General features: G+C 39.9%; 1 protein-coding gene across 5 annotated transcripts in view; it reads right to left on the minus strand.

Moving 5' to 3' along the window:
- The window catches only part of Dock7 (dedicator of cytokinesis 7), a 205,822-nt gene continuing 190,753 nt past the window's right edge, over positions 1–15,069 (minus strand). For 3 of the 5 annotated variants that reach the window (XM_029540154.1, XM_029540155.1, XM_029540153.1), the window contains 7 exons: positions 13,206–13,331; positions 12,033–12,122; positions 11,676–11,912; positions 11,237–11,380; positions 10,003–10,109; positions 3,695–3,862; positions 1–285 (listed from right to left, as the gene is read on the minus strand). In XM_029540154.1, the coding sequence (XP_029396014.1) occupies positions 243–285; positions 3,695–3,862; positions 10,003–10,109; positions 11,237–11,380; positions 11,676–11,912; positions 12,033–12,122; positions 13,206–13,331 (915 nt within the window). In that variant the 3' untranslated portion in view covers positions 1–242. Of the gene's footprint in view, positions 286–3,694; positions 3,863–10,002; positions 10,110–11,236; positions 11,381–11,675; positions 11,913–12,032; positions 12,123–13,205; positions 13,341–15,069 lie in introns of all 5 variants that reach the window. The other 2 variants (XM_029540156.1, XM_021199944.2) reach the window with 1 other exon arrangement.

The raw sequence follows: 15,069 nt of genomic DNA on the forward strand, positions 1-15,069 counted from the left end.
AGAACTTAAAAGTAAATAAATTTAACAGCTATGGTATAAATAATTGTAAATGTGTACTGTACCTTTGAATCATTAAAACTTTAATGAGCCTCACATGTAAGCCTGCATATGGGAGCACATTCTTCAGAGAGTAAATCAATACTACTGCTTCCAGAATGACATCCAAGTCCTATTTTTCAATAGACCTCACACTCAATGTTGAAAACATGGTTCTTTTCAAATGAATAGAACAAGTGTGTATTTTAGAGTTCCATTTTTCGAAGGCTCATTCGGCTGAAGGAATCTCTGAGGAAAAGAAGAGGATATAGTTAACGGTGGTGTTTTATTTTTATCTTTTTTTTCTTAAAGATTTATTTATTTATTATATGTGTGTACACTGTAGCTGTCTTCAGACACTCCAGAAGAGGGCATCAGATTTTTGTTAGAGATGGTTGTGAGCCACCATGTGGTTGCTGGGATTTGAACTCAGGACCTTTGGAAGAGCAGTCGGTGCTCTTAACCCCTGAGCCATCTCACCAGCCCTTATTTTTATCTTTTAAGGTTTGTTTTTCCTGCCATCTTACATATATTGTCATAATCTAGCTTCAGATTTATTTATAGATTGGAGGTATGTTATAACAGCCACTTTAATTATTGATTATTGAGGCCTATTGATTATTTGTCCTTTAACAGCCATGGAAGAAATTTCTGGAGTATTCAAGATTACTATGGTAAGAAACAAGTATTTCTCTAATCATAAATCTGGAATCAAGTGGTTCTCAAACTACTTTTATGTGGGGTTATATATTGATATTTACCATATTTGAAATTAAATGAACATTTTAAGTTATTTAACAAAGTAATTGTTATATTTTATTACAAATATCTTGCAAGGGCTAGGCAACTATCCACCTTTCATTTCAGCACTCAGGAGGCAGAGAGAGGTGGAGCTCTGAGTTTGAGGATAGCTGGGCCAAAACAAAATGCAGAAACATTCCAAAAGAGTAGCACACATTTGTAATGTCTACCTTAATAAGAAAAGGCCTAAATTCCCCAACCTGCTTCTATAGCCAATCATTTACAAAGCACATCCCACCCAGTCTCTGGGAAAGTTCATTCTACACAAATGAGAAGGCAGGAAGAGGGACAAAGTCAGGGTTCCAGATGACAATGTGACAATCTAAATCCTAAGAAAGGTTTATTTCCCAAGTCCTATAGACATGAGGATTTTATTCGTGAAATGTTTTTGTGGATTTTTCCTTCTTCGTGAATTGGTTTTTCTTTTGCTCACCCTTCCTGATAAGTAAGTGCCTGGAAGTTTAGGAAAGGTAGAAGCAGTTATAAAGAGAATGACATTTAGCTTTGCATTTTAAAGACTTCTTTTGGTTCCAGGGGAAGGTTCTGAAAGCTGGATACTATTTATCAAGAGAAGGAATATTTAAGCTGGAGCAATGGCTTAGTGGTTAAGAGTGCTTACTGCCCTTGTAGAGGGACCCAAATTAGGCTCCTAAGACCTACACCAGGTGGCTCACAACCTTCTGTTATTCCAGTTCCAGATCTGATGTCCTCTCGTCTCCAAGAGTATCTTACACATTTGGTGCACATAAATGTCTGTAGTTAAACAGCTGACTGTGTGTCCAGCATGCACCAAGCCCCGGTTAGTCTCTCAGCACTACATACATAATCCTTGTAATGAAAGCACTTTGGAGGAGGAAGCAGGAGGATAAGAAGTTCCAGGTCATTCTTTACATATTAAATTCAAGGCCAGACTAAGCTACAGGAGACCTTGTTTCAAAAAGTATATATTTTGTTTTTTAAAAAAGAAAAGGGCCCTCTTCTGGTATGTTTAAAAACAGCTACAGTATACTCATAATAATTTTTTTTTTTTTTTTTTTTTTTAATAAGGGCTGGAGAGCTGGCTCCGTGGTTAAGAGCACTGACTGGCCTTCCAGAGGTCCTGAGTTCAATTCCCAGCAACCACATGGTGGCTCACAACCATCTGTAATGGGCATCCGATGTCATCTTCTGGTGTGTCTGAAGACATTGACAGTACACCCACATACATAGATATATATAGATATTAAATAGACATAGATATTAAAAAAGAAAAGGGACAATGGGCAGTGGTGGCACACACATTTAGTCGCAGCACTTGGGAGCCAGAGGCAGGAGGATCTCTGAGCCAGCCTGATCTATAGATTAAGTTCCATGACAGCCAGGGTTGCAGAGAGAAACCTTGTCTTGACACCCACCCCTCAAAAAATAAAAAATAAAATAAAAACAGATAAGAGTTTCCTAGATCTTGGCTTGGTGATACATGCCTGGAGACAAACTGAGGGAATGGCTGAGGACCAACCAACCTGGTTTAAGTAGCAACACTCCAAAAACCTGCCACCTCAACAAAACCACCAAACTAAACAAAAAACAAAAAAAATCCTCAGAGAACCAAATATTACATGTCTAGATTAAGAAAAGTTTAGAGGATTAGACTAGGGAGCAGTGTCCTCCAGGTAGAATAGCCTTAGCACAGAAATGTGAAGAAGAAGCTGGACGTAGAATTTGCCAGGTGCTTGATTACTGGATACCTGGCACCTCCCCCGACCCAAGAATGGAGTCAGGTCCATGTAGCTAGAGATTTCAAGACTGAAGGGAAAATGGAAAGTTGCTTACTTCCCTGCTGGGAACTCTGAAGGGAATGGCCCCATAGGTGTGGGCTAAGAGAAGCATGTATTTTACCACAAGTTCTTTGTACTTCCCCAGCTCTTGTAGCTTGTGATGGAGACAGATTTCCCTGGAGGCTGTGATGTAGAGCAGGCTCTTGGCCCATTTCTTTTTTTTAAGTGGCCCAGACTCTCCTTTAAGTCACTACCCTGCTTCAGCCTCTAATACTGGGAAGACAGGGTGTACAGTTGAAGGTTTTTTGTTTTTTGTTTTTGAGTGAATGTGTGAATTTGTTTCACACATCTACAAGTATAAATTGACTAGGCCATTACAAAGCAAAGGCTAAATTTCTGCTGTTGACAGCATAGCTTCCTTTTTCAATCCATATTCAAACAACAGCTTCTCAAATGTTAATTTATTATACAACTTACTTGGTTTATTAGTTTATCATTTCAAAGAAAAGGGTGATAAAACACCTGCCACAATAATCCAACAGGTAACAGGCCAGTTTCCAGGGCTCAGGTACTTGAGAGTGCGTGCCAGGCCACCGTGGGCTCTTTACATCTGCTGTGGCACCATCACAGCCTCCTGGGAGTACCTGTACTACATACACATGAGGCACACACGCTCACATGCAGCTCAGATTCACTTGTAGAAAACTCCTCGTTTTCTGACTTGTCAAAGAGAGAAAAACGACTACAGCTTCCTGGACAGTCAGGGCACCTGCTCTGGTGTGTGCAGCTCTAGGTTACATAGACACTGATGATTGGAGGAGTATGTGTGTGGTGGAGGCCTTGCTCATGAAACATTCTAGTGGCTCCCCATTGGAGGTGTGTGAGAGTTTAGGAGAGGTTTATGAGGCTAGACTTGGTACTGTCCCAGTTAGCCTGCCTTGCACAGGAAAGGCTGGCTTCATACCGATCAGGGCTAAGTGGCAAAGCTTATACTAGTTGGATTTGTTATATTTCTGGGGACGCAGCACCCGAAATTATATAAGCTGTAAAACTATTAAAATCGAACAGTTTTTCTAAAAAGCTCTGTGGAGGAAGCATACCTATGGCAAGTGACAGGTAGCACAGTCTTGTAGAGCTGAGGGATTTTTCTGTTTATCAGCGGCTGCAGAGCCTCTTTAAGGCGATGGTAATTTCTCTCCAGTTCTCTTTGATACTCCTTTTGATCTGGTCCAATTAAGCTCTTATTTTTTCTTAAGGCATCCTCACATCTAGGGGGTAAGAAAACACATGTTTAGACATTTCTCATCCCTTGGAAATTTGTAATTCTAAACACACACACACACACACACACACACACACACACACACACACACACACACCCTTCAGTTGATGGCAAGTGGTTATTTTATTTTAGGTTTAATATGCTGGTATGGCTTAGGTGTAATATGTCCTCACAGACTTCATGTGTCAAAGGCTTTGTTCCCAGCTCATGGGACTGAGAGGTGACTGGATCATGAGATGCTAACTTCATCCATGGGTTATTAGGGTGGCCTGGATACTGAAGAAGGTCAGAAATGGTGTGCCTCTGAAGGTCTACTGTGTCTGTGGCCAGCTGCTCTCTGCTTCCTTTCTGTAATGCAACATGCATCAGATTTTCTTTTAAAATCAGATAAACACTTCCTGTACTCATTAAGTTGAAAATATATTTTAATAATTTGTAGCCCAGGCTGGCCTAGAACTTGTGATTCTTCTGCCTCTGCTTTCTGAGTACTAGGAAGTGTATGCTGGGAGATCAAATGCAGGCAAGGACTCTGTCACTGAGTTGCTTCTGAACTGTCATGCTGGCTCTGAATGCCCCCCACCATCCTACTGTTTCTAGATCAGACTCTTTAGGAGTGTTGTTGCTCATCTGTGTAACCATGGCACCATTGTTTTTTCCCCCATGTTGAAATAAAAGGTTTGGTTTAATAAACAGATAATGATCATTATTTATTCATACTGTCAAGAAAAAGATATTTTAAAAAGTAATATACAGGCCTGGAGTGGTGGCACATGCCTCTAATCCTACCAGCTGAGAGGTTGTAGCAGAACAGCAAGTTCAAGGCATACATGGGCTGTCTCAACACAACAAAGCCATATCTACATATCTATAGCTAAATATCCCCTTGCTTGTACACACAGCTCAAATGATGCCTTTTTCTAGTATGTCTAAAGACAGCTACAGTGTACTCATATGCATAAAGTAAAAAAAAAATTTAAAAATGTTCTCTTATAATTTAAGATTTTATGTAAACTGTGAACTATGGTGGTGTGTGTGTGTGTGTGTTGGTTGAAAAAGCACAGCTAATATAGAAAATAAAAATGGAGTATTAACTCTATAATTTTTTTTCATCCTCCACACTCCCCTACTTGTTTTTTCTTTCTTTGAAACCTCACTGTGTAACTCAGGCTGATCTTAAAATCACAGCAATTCTCCTGTCTCAGCCTCCAAACGGGCTTAGAGGCATGGGGCGCACTCCAGCTAGGTAACTAACTCTGCAAGGTTTATATTAGGAAGCATTTAACAACTTTTGGGCCTTTTTTATAATTGAAAAGGAGAAAGTCCTTTGTCCTGACAGTAACACTTGAGCAGACCTGATGACTGCAAGAGTTCATTCTCTGGACAAAGTCTGTTTGGGCTTAGCATACAGCTCAGTAGTCCTGAGCATGCCTTGTTTGTGTCAAACCAAAAAGAAACAGAAAAAGTAAAAAAAAAAAAAAAAAAAAAGTAAAAAGTATATTAGAAAAGACAACTGGTTATAATTGCAGTCATGGTAAAATATCCCAAACGGCAAGCAGAAAGTTATCGGATTGTCTACTACTAAATGTAAATGGCCCAATGAGACCTGGATTGTCCCATGATCACCTGGCCCAAAACTAGTAGGGTTTATTCTGTTGTAGTAACCCTCCCAATTAATGAAATGAGTGAGTTCCGTAAGTCTCCATATGAATATCTGCCAGGAAGTAGTACAGGTCATGGTAGGAACTGGCTTCCCACTGCTTCCCAAAACCAATGCCATGAGGCCCTCTAGCCAAATGATTACTTTATAGGAAAACTCCAAACTAAAGAGCTTCTTATAGCAACTTCAGGAAATAACCAACAGAGTAAAAGAACAACCTACATATGGGCAAAAATATGTGCAAAATATACATGTGAGGTAGGATTAATATCCAGGGCACATAAAGAACTCAAATGTAAAAGTCCAACAATGCAACAAGATCTTGATCTCAAAGGTTATACAAATGGACAATACACAAAAAGGTCAACATTAGAAAAATGCAAATAAAATCTACCTCTTCCTAGTTAGAATGGTTATTATCAAGAAACAACAAGTAGCAAGTGATGGTAAGATGTAGGAAAAGGGCAGCCCCTCTGCGCCGACAGGAAACAGTATGTAGCTCCTCACAAGCACCAGAAATGGGGGTGGAGAGGAGCCGCAGTCAGTATGAGCACTTGCCGTTCTTGAAAGGCCCTGGGCGTGGCTCCTGGCACACACATGGTGACTTACAACCATATGCAACTCCAGTGCTTGTAACTCCCTTTTTCTGGCCTCTGCAGGCACCAGGGACATATATGATACATTTGTACACACACAGGCAAAACACTCATATGCATTAAAAAAAAAAGCTTAAAAAACCAAAACCAATTAGAACTACCAAACGGCACAGCCAGGAATATACACAAAGGAAACAAAGTCAGTTTGTTAGGTCAAAGAGACATTTACACTCCCACCCCCATCCTGTTCACTGTGGCATGATTCACAACAGGCAAGAGTGGGAACAATGTGCACCATCTATCAAATGATTAAGATGGTTAACAGGGGTGGGTAGGAGAGGAGAGAGGGTGGAGGGTGAGGTAACTCTGAATATATTATTACATAAAGGTATCAAAAAGTCAAAGAACCAATTTAATAATAAAGGGAAAAAAGATGATTTATGTGGGGATAGGGGTGAGGTGGCTTAGTTGGTAAAGTGTCTGCTGCCCAAACATGATGACCCAACCCCAATCCCCTACACACATGTAAACAAACAACAAAACACAACTAAACGAAATGAGCCAGGTGGGTTTATGAACATGTTCATCTCAGTGGTGGTGGGTGGAAAGGAGGCAGGACACAGGAGGGTCCCTGAGGCTCACTAGCCAGCCAGTCTAGTCAGATTAGGAAGAGACTCTTTCAAAATATAAGATAGAAAATGAGGGTGGCTGGAGAGATGGCTCAGTGGTTAAGAACACTGACTGCTCTTCCAGAGGTCCTCAGTTCAATTCCCAGCAACCACATTGTGGCTCAAACCATCTGTAATGGGATCCAATGCCCTCTTCTGGTATGTCTGTAAACATTACTATATATATATCATAAGAAAAGAAAAGAAAATGAATAAGGAAGAGACCCAGTGCCAACATCTGATCTCCCCATGCACGCATACTCAAAAATATAAATATGGTGCATATATACAATATGCTTAGCCATAACAATACATTAAAAAAATGGACATGCTGGGCGTGGTGGCTCATGCCTTTAATCCCAGCACTCTGGAGGCAGAAGCAGGCGGATTTCTGAGTTTGAGGCCAGACTGGTCTACAAAGTGAGTTCCAGGACAGCCAGGGCTATATAGAGAAACCCTGTCTCGAAAAACAAAACAAAACAAAACAAACAAACAAAAAAAACCGAACACTGTAAAAGTGAAATAAGCCTAGCACAGGAAGACAGGTGTTGCATATTTGTAATCTAAAACTATTATTCTCATAGATGTTGGAAGCAGAATGGTAGTTACCAGATGCAGGGGGAAGGGCGGGGCAATGGGCAAAGGGTGCTCAGCTACATCAGCCTGGAATGAGACACCCTACCTGGCATGCTATTACAGAGTAGGGTAACCAAGAACAACGATGTTACATAGTATACCCCAAAAAGTTAGAAGAAAGGATTTTGAACATGTTCACTATTAAGAAATGGTAACTTTCTTAGGAGAAATATTTGCTCCTGATTTAAACGTTATATAGTATATTCACATATCATTTTATCAATGTATCAGTTAAAAATAAATTTAAATTTAAAAAATCACAAAATTTCAGATAACAAATTATGTTTGTTTAGTTTCTGTGACAGAGTCTGATTCAGTCCACTTTGGCCTCAAACTTGCTGAATTTCTGATTTTCCTGTGTGTACCTCGAGGGCTGAGACTACAGGTGCATGCTAACAATTTATATAGTCCTAGGGATCAAGTCTAGAAGGACTTCATGCATGCCACACAAACACTCTACCACCTGAGCTGTGTTCTCCAGACACAGCTAGATGAAGCTTTTTAAATTTAAATTTGAATGTCTGTAAAGCTCACGTGGAAGGAACGGAGAATTTTGTAAAGCTAATGCAATAAAAAGGGAAGAGCTGGCCAGGCGGTGGTGGCGCACGCCTTTAATCCCAGCACTTGGGAGGTAGAGACAGGCGGATTTCTGAGTTTGAGGTCAGCCTGGTCTACAAAGTGAGTTCCAGGACAGCCAGGACTACACAGAGAAACCCTGTCTCGGAAACAAACAAACAAACAAACAAAAAAAAAACAAATAAAAAGGGAAGAGCTACCATTCCAGGCTACCTAAGCAAGGCCGCACTTTCCACATTTGCTGATAATAAAAACTAAGGGCCAGCAGTGAGTAAGGAACACCTTCCATCCCAGCACTCAGAAGGCAGAGGCAGTAGGATCTGAGTTCAATACAAGCCTGGTCTACAGAGTGAGTTCCAGGACAGCCAAGGCTACACAGAAAAACCCTATCTCGAGTAAACAAACAAACAGAAAACAGAAAAAATAAAAAAGCAAAACAACAAAACAAAAAAAAAAATCAATGTACAATAAAGTTACTTTTATCTTAATAAACACATTCAGTAAGTGACTGGACAAGATAAACTGTGTTAGGAGGTACAAGCTCTGGTTCTGTGGCACTGTGAGCTGGGCCTCAGTCCCTAGGTCCTGTGGTTCTTTCAGAAACAATTTAGGTAGTGTGGGAAGGAGGCCCACGCGCTAGCCCTGAGCTATTTATCTCTCGCTTTCCTTCCCCAGGTGTTCTCAGACTCTTACCCCATGGCTTGATGGTTTCAAAATCTCTGGATTATTGACCTTTCCTACACAGATACAGAAGTTCCCTCATGTTTTTTCCTTTTTCATACATTCTTTTCCCTCTTAGTTCTAAAAGCTAGAATGAACTCTTCAAGGTCCACATAAACTCGTGGGATCTTTCTTGACACCGCCAAGCTGGATTAATCAATTCTCTCTCTTGTGATCACACTGTGAGAAAGGAAAATTAGGAACTAGAGAATTGATAAAGACTGTTCTCCCTTTTGTTTCAAAACCTAATATTTATTATCTATTATGTGCCAAATACTAGTCTAGTAGTTTCTTTAAGTTGATTTTGTGCTGGGGGAGTTAAGCCTAAATACCAAGCCTGCTGCCCTTAGAAGGGCATTACAGTGCTGGTTCTTGGCCTCCAGATTTGGGGAGGGGCTCACAGTTGCAGATGTTATGGTGATATCTGCCTTCCTCCTGTGAGTCCAGTGTTTTAGTAAGCCCTCCCCAAAGAGCTCCATAATGGCTGTCACAGTACTGCAGGGGCCCCTGTGAGCCTTATACCATATGCTCCTCCCTCTGCTGACTCCACTTTGTAGCCTTTAGTCTTCGAGTGTAACAAGTCACAGACTCAGCATATTCACAAGCTGAGTCCTCTGAGTCTCCCTGATAATTCACGGAGGGCCTGGCACCTAGGCCCTATTTAACCTGGTCTGCAAGCCCCTCTCTGAGAGGGAGGTTGATTATACTATCTTTCATTTGTTGTGAAGATCACAAAGACTAAGTGACTGGACAGGGATATACATACACTGATAAGGTTAGGAGTTCAACATTTTCTGTTTTGGTTCCTAAGGGAAAATGGTGCTGCATGCTGAGGAATAATACTAATTTTTTTTTGACATAAACAGCAACTTTCAAGTTAAAAGAGTTGGGGTATGGAAGGGTGCTGTTCTATGTTAGTAAAGAACAGTAAATGTGGGCTGGAGAGATGGCTTAGCAGTTAAGAGCACTGACTGCTCTTCCATAGGTTTTAAGTTTTAAGATCAGTTTCTAGGAACCACATGGTGGTTCACAACCACCTGTAATGGAATCTGATGCACTCTTTTGGTGTGTGTCTGAAGACAGCTACAGTGAACTCATAAATAAAAATAAAAGTCTTAAAAAAACAAAAACAACAGTAAACACCACACAGATTGCTTCACATGGTGAACCAATTCCTATTTTCAGTTTTCAACAATTCCTTGTGGCTCTCATCTCAAACTATGGTATTAGCCACTCTTAATTTGAAGTTCTTTTTGCAAAAAGCCTCAATTACCTTTTAGTAAAGTCCTTGAAACAAAGGCGCAGCTTGTTGTGATGTCTGAAGAGCTTTGGGTCACCAGGTATTTCAGACAGGAAGACCTGGGCAACCTCCAGAGGTCCCTGAAAGATAAAAGGAAGCAATGAAGTGTCCTTGTTCTTTAGAGTCACGGAGTTTACCCACAGAGCCACAGCACCGACAGGACTGCATGTCTCTTAGGACTCTTCAGAGACAGCCTGGTCCAGATACTCCAGACATCTTATTTACATTCTTGCCTTCTACAGATAGATTCATTTTGTAGTGGTTCATCCTCCAAAGAAATGAATAGGACTTTGAGGACTGACTACTGACTTCATCAATGCACTTTGCTTTGTATTTTTTTTGAGTGATTCTTGATGTACAAATTTTAATACAATTCTAATCCACTGGCTATTACACTTGATTTTACAAAAGCAACTTCTTTCAGCATTGTTTTTTTGTTTTTTGTTTGTTTTTTGAGACAGGGTTTCTCTGTGTAGCCCTGGCTGTCCTGGAACTCANTTTGTAGACCAGGCTGGCCTCNAACTCAGAAATCCGCCTGTCTCTACCTCCCGAGTGCTGGGATTAAAGGCATGCGCCACTATGCCCGGCCCTACTTTTTTTTTTTTAATGAAAGAATTTTATTTTGTTTTATGAGACAGGGTCTCATTATATAGTCTCAGCTGGCTAGAACTTGCTACATAGACCAGGCTGGTCTTTAACTTACAGAGAATCTGCCTGTCTCTGCCTCCCCAGTGAGGGTTTAAGAGCATATGCCACCATAACCATCTAGCAAAGACTATCAGAAGTGACCACATTTCGGTAAGCATAGGCATAGGGGGAGGAGATCTGAAAACTGGCAGTGATATTTTCCATTTACTTCCATTTATACTTCAGTACCGTGAGATTAATCTAATACATAATCTTTTTTTTTTTTAAAAGCTTTATTTATTTATTATATGTAAGTACACTGTAGCTATCTTCAGACACTCCAGAAGAGGGAGTCAGATCTCGTTACAGATGGTCGTGAACCACCATGTGGTTGCCGGGATTTGAACTCAGGACCTTCAGAAGAGCAGTCGGGTGCTCTTACCCACTGAGCCATCTCACCAGCCCCTAATACATAATCTTTATACCTAATTTGCATGATCCTGTCATTCTGTAAACACTGCAATGTTTCTTCAAATCTAGTACGTAAACCAACAGCACACACTCAGCAAGAGGCACGAACCTGGTTTACAGTTGTTCCCACAGACCCCTGGAGGACCATTTGAAGCATTTTGGGGTCTGCTGGATCCTGATGTGTTGCAAATGCCAACTCCTGCGTCTTTTTCTGCATGTCTTCGATAGCAACTTCAATCGGTGTTGAGATTACCTGAGTAGAGCAGTACCAATCAGGTTAGTATACTGACTGAAAACTACCTAGCGAGATGTAACAAAATCTAAACCTAAATCCCTAAATTAATCAACATAAAAATCAATAAATACTTTAAAAAACATAAGCTGAGGATGAATTAGCAACTTAGAAGATAGCCAAAAATGAATGAGCCACAATGGTAAAATCCTAGTATGCAAAGAAGGTGGGATACATCTTCTGCTAAAACCACATGTAAGTTCACAGTGTGAATAGACTAGTTTTGTGAATTCTTTTTCCTCCACTGTGGAGTTACCTCTTCTTTGTGAGTGACATTGACCCTCGTTTTAATATAAGGAAAGGCATGAGACGTTGTCAGAATGGTCTTCCGTTTGAACTGTTCATGAAGCTCCCCATGAGCACGGCCATCTAAAGTGAAGGGTGTGCAGTACATGAAACGCCGGAGATTATAATTTTTGTCAAAATAAGTGATTCTATCTTTCATCTCATAGGTGTCAAAGAACGGCTCCACGTAGGTAATCTGAATATATGCCTGAAAAGGGAAAAGGTCTGTATTAACTAACAGTAATCTGTCACCCAGTATGTGTCAAACAAAACAACGTGGCTATCTTCAAAGGCACAATCACATACCATTAGGATGTAATCGGCCTACCTTGTTTGGATCTAATTTGCACTTGTCTACAGGATTAGAGTCCTTGATTACTTCAAGCACATCCTCTCCAAATCTTTCTCCATAAAATCCCTGAAATGAAGAGGAGGAAATCTTTTACATGACTTTCTCAGTGAACCAGAGTAGGCCCTTGATACCTCAAGCCGAGTATGAGATTTGGCAGGTTTTCTTCTGCCACACTATTTCCATGCATGCAGTTAAATAACAGCCAAAGTTTTTTTTCCCCTCCCCCCAGCAAAAGCTCAGGTTTTTAACAAGGGGACCTCAAGGGCTGCAGTTTGGGCAATGTTTCAGAAGGAAAACTAAAACAGCAAGGAGGTGACGTTTAGATGCAGCTATCCAGGAGGACCACCAGGAATTGTCCTCATACCTCCCACAAAGGGCTTTGCAGGATAAAGTTTGGGTAGCACACTCTTAGTATTTCTCAAGACTTACCTAACTCAAAAAAGTAAGGAGTCATAGTTTGAACCAGTTTATGGAACCCAAAGCCAGTAAAGTCACCTGTAAGAGTCAACACCAGCTAAGAGTAGAAGCCAGCCTAGAGCCCTGCTTCCCAAACTGTTCTGTGTGCACGAGTCTCTTAGGGATCTTGTCAAAAGGAAGACTTTGATCTAGAAAGTCTGGGGTTGGGTCTGGGATTTTCCTTGGTGACAGGAGCTACACTTGGAGCAGGAAGAGAAAGGTTCAGACGAGCAACAGGAATGGAAAGATGTAATATGAAGTAAATATAAAGCAGTCATCTATGTGAGAAGCGAGGGGATCTCAAGAGCTACTCCAGTGCTCTCCAGGTGTGGCTCTAGTGTTTGATCTCTGAGGACATGGGATTGGACACTTGTGAGCCAGCTATTTCCTGGGCTCTGCTTCCAACCTCATCACACGCGGCTGCTTCTTGTCTCTTACTCAAAAGTAGACAAGTCAGAGTAACCCTGCCGGGTAAAGGGGCTTAGAAAATGTGTGTGGAGACAAGCCCTCAGAAGCATAGCTAATACATGACTCTTGTCGTAACAGAGTTAAAGGTTTTGAAAGGGTGCTATTGTACCTCTCAAAAACTCTTATACACTACAGAAGTCAATTATCTGACTTACTTAATTAAAATTGAAGTGAAAATCTACTTTCTATAGAAACATGACATTCGTGAACTACCACGGCATTCACCTCCAATCTGTGAGAAATCTCTGCGAGTTTGGTTATTGCAGGCTCCTTGTAAACAAATTCCTGTTCATCCAAATCCCCGAACTTGGTTCCATAAAAACCAACACGGAAATAGGTGCCAAACATCCGCTTACCATCCTAGGTTTAGGAAAATGAGAAAATTTAACATAAAGACTGTTTTCTTATATTATACTTAGATTGATATATTATAAAATTTCCAAAACACTGCAAAAATATTAGCTCAAAATTGTGTTTATTTTTAAATAAGGGTAAAAACAAATAAAATGGTCTTTTTTCATTATTCCTTATGTTTCTTATCAAATGAACAAAATGGTCTTTGTTTTTAAATCCATATAGTTGGGCTATATTAACTTGTTTTCCATATTGAACCAAAAGGTCTTAATATAAAAGTTAATTAAAACACATCACTAATGCATTTTCAAGTCAACACAATCCTTTTCTCAGTCTCTTTGAGTACATTAAAAAGAGACCACAGAAGTAGAGAGCCAAGGATGGCATCTGGCATAGAGTACAAAATCAGCAAACCATCAAGCCCCTTCAGAAGTACTCATGAAAAATTCTTTAATCAGTATCATTGTTAAAAACAGTATTTGTATGTAGAAGAGTATAAATGACATAGAAAGGAAAATCTGGGTGCAAGGTAATAATAACATTTTGAAATGAATATTTTAAAGATTGTCAAAAGCACCCACCAAACTCCCCAATGTTCTGTCTACATGGCAGAATTATTATCCTGCTTCCACTTCATGGTCTTTTCAGTGATATCCTATATGACCACCCAGAAACACACAATCCTGTGATGTGACTTAACATTAACCACATAGCACATACAAGGACAGAAAATCATTCTACTTCTCATACAAGGTCAGCGAGAACCAATCCTTTCAGTAAGGACAACTGAGCACGTCCCACGCAGTCTGGAGACTGCAGACCCAAAGCAGTTTCAGAGGGATTCTGCACTGACTCACATGCAAACCACAAACGCATGACGTTCCTCTCAATGCTCCTTAGGCCTACATTGCTTTATACTTATTTTTGCTATATAGAAAAGACCAGGTGGCATAAACATTTAAAAAGTGAACAATAAATGTTATAGGTAATTAAGCGAAATGAGAAATTTTGATCCTTAATTTATCAGTTTTACAATACCAAAGCAAGAAAAAATAAGATAACCCCATATTCTCATCCACAATAAGAAAAATATCTTTGGAGCTAAAAAATAAAATTTCTAACTTAAAAACATTTTTTTTTCATTTTAAAATATAACAAATATTAACTGATTCTTTTAGTAAATGAAATCTCTGGGTGAATTAAATAAATTCCACAATAATTTCTATTGGACCCAGCAGTAGGCAACAGTATTACTTTGATAATCATGGCAAGAAGGCATTGCATGGAACACAAGCGAAAGCCCTAAGATGGCTGCTTATAGATCTGTGATTGTTAGCTTTCAAACTAGGTTTCACACATGAAAAACTGTCCTTCTGAAAACCAAAAATATTAGAATATTATACTCTAGCTGTCTGGCTTCAGAGGCTTCCAGGTTAAAGTATTATTTTCAATCCGTAATGTTTAAAGACCGTCATTAGGATCCACTTCCCTTAGCTAAAGTTCCCAACTCTCAATCAGGGCATAATAGTGATTACTACCTTGCTTCAATTTCACTGGTCTTTCCAGAGATACCCCATAATGTGTATGATCTCAACACACACACAATCTTGTGATGTGTCCTATGGCTCATTGCCTAAATCTGACTAAAACTTAACTACCTTTTTAAACATACTTTTTTATATTGATATTGTTATTTTAGCTATTATATATCTTTACCAATAGAATTAAAAATAAG

This window comes from Mus pahari, chromosome 6 (genome assembly GCF_900095145.1).
Source record: "Mus pahari chromosome 6, PAHARI_EIJ_v1.1, whole genome shotgun sequence".
NCBI lineage: Eukaryota > Metazoa > Chordata > Mammalia > Rodentia > Muridae > Mus > Mus pahari.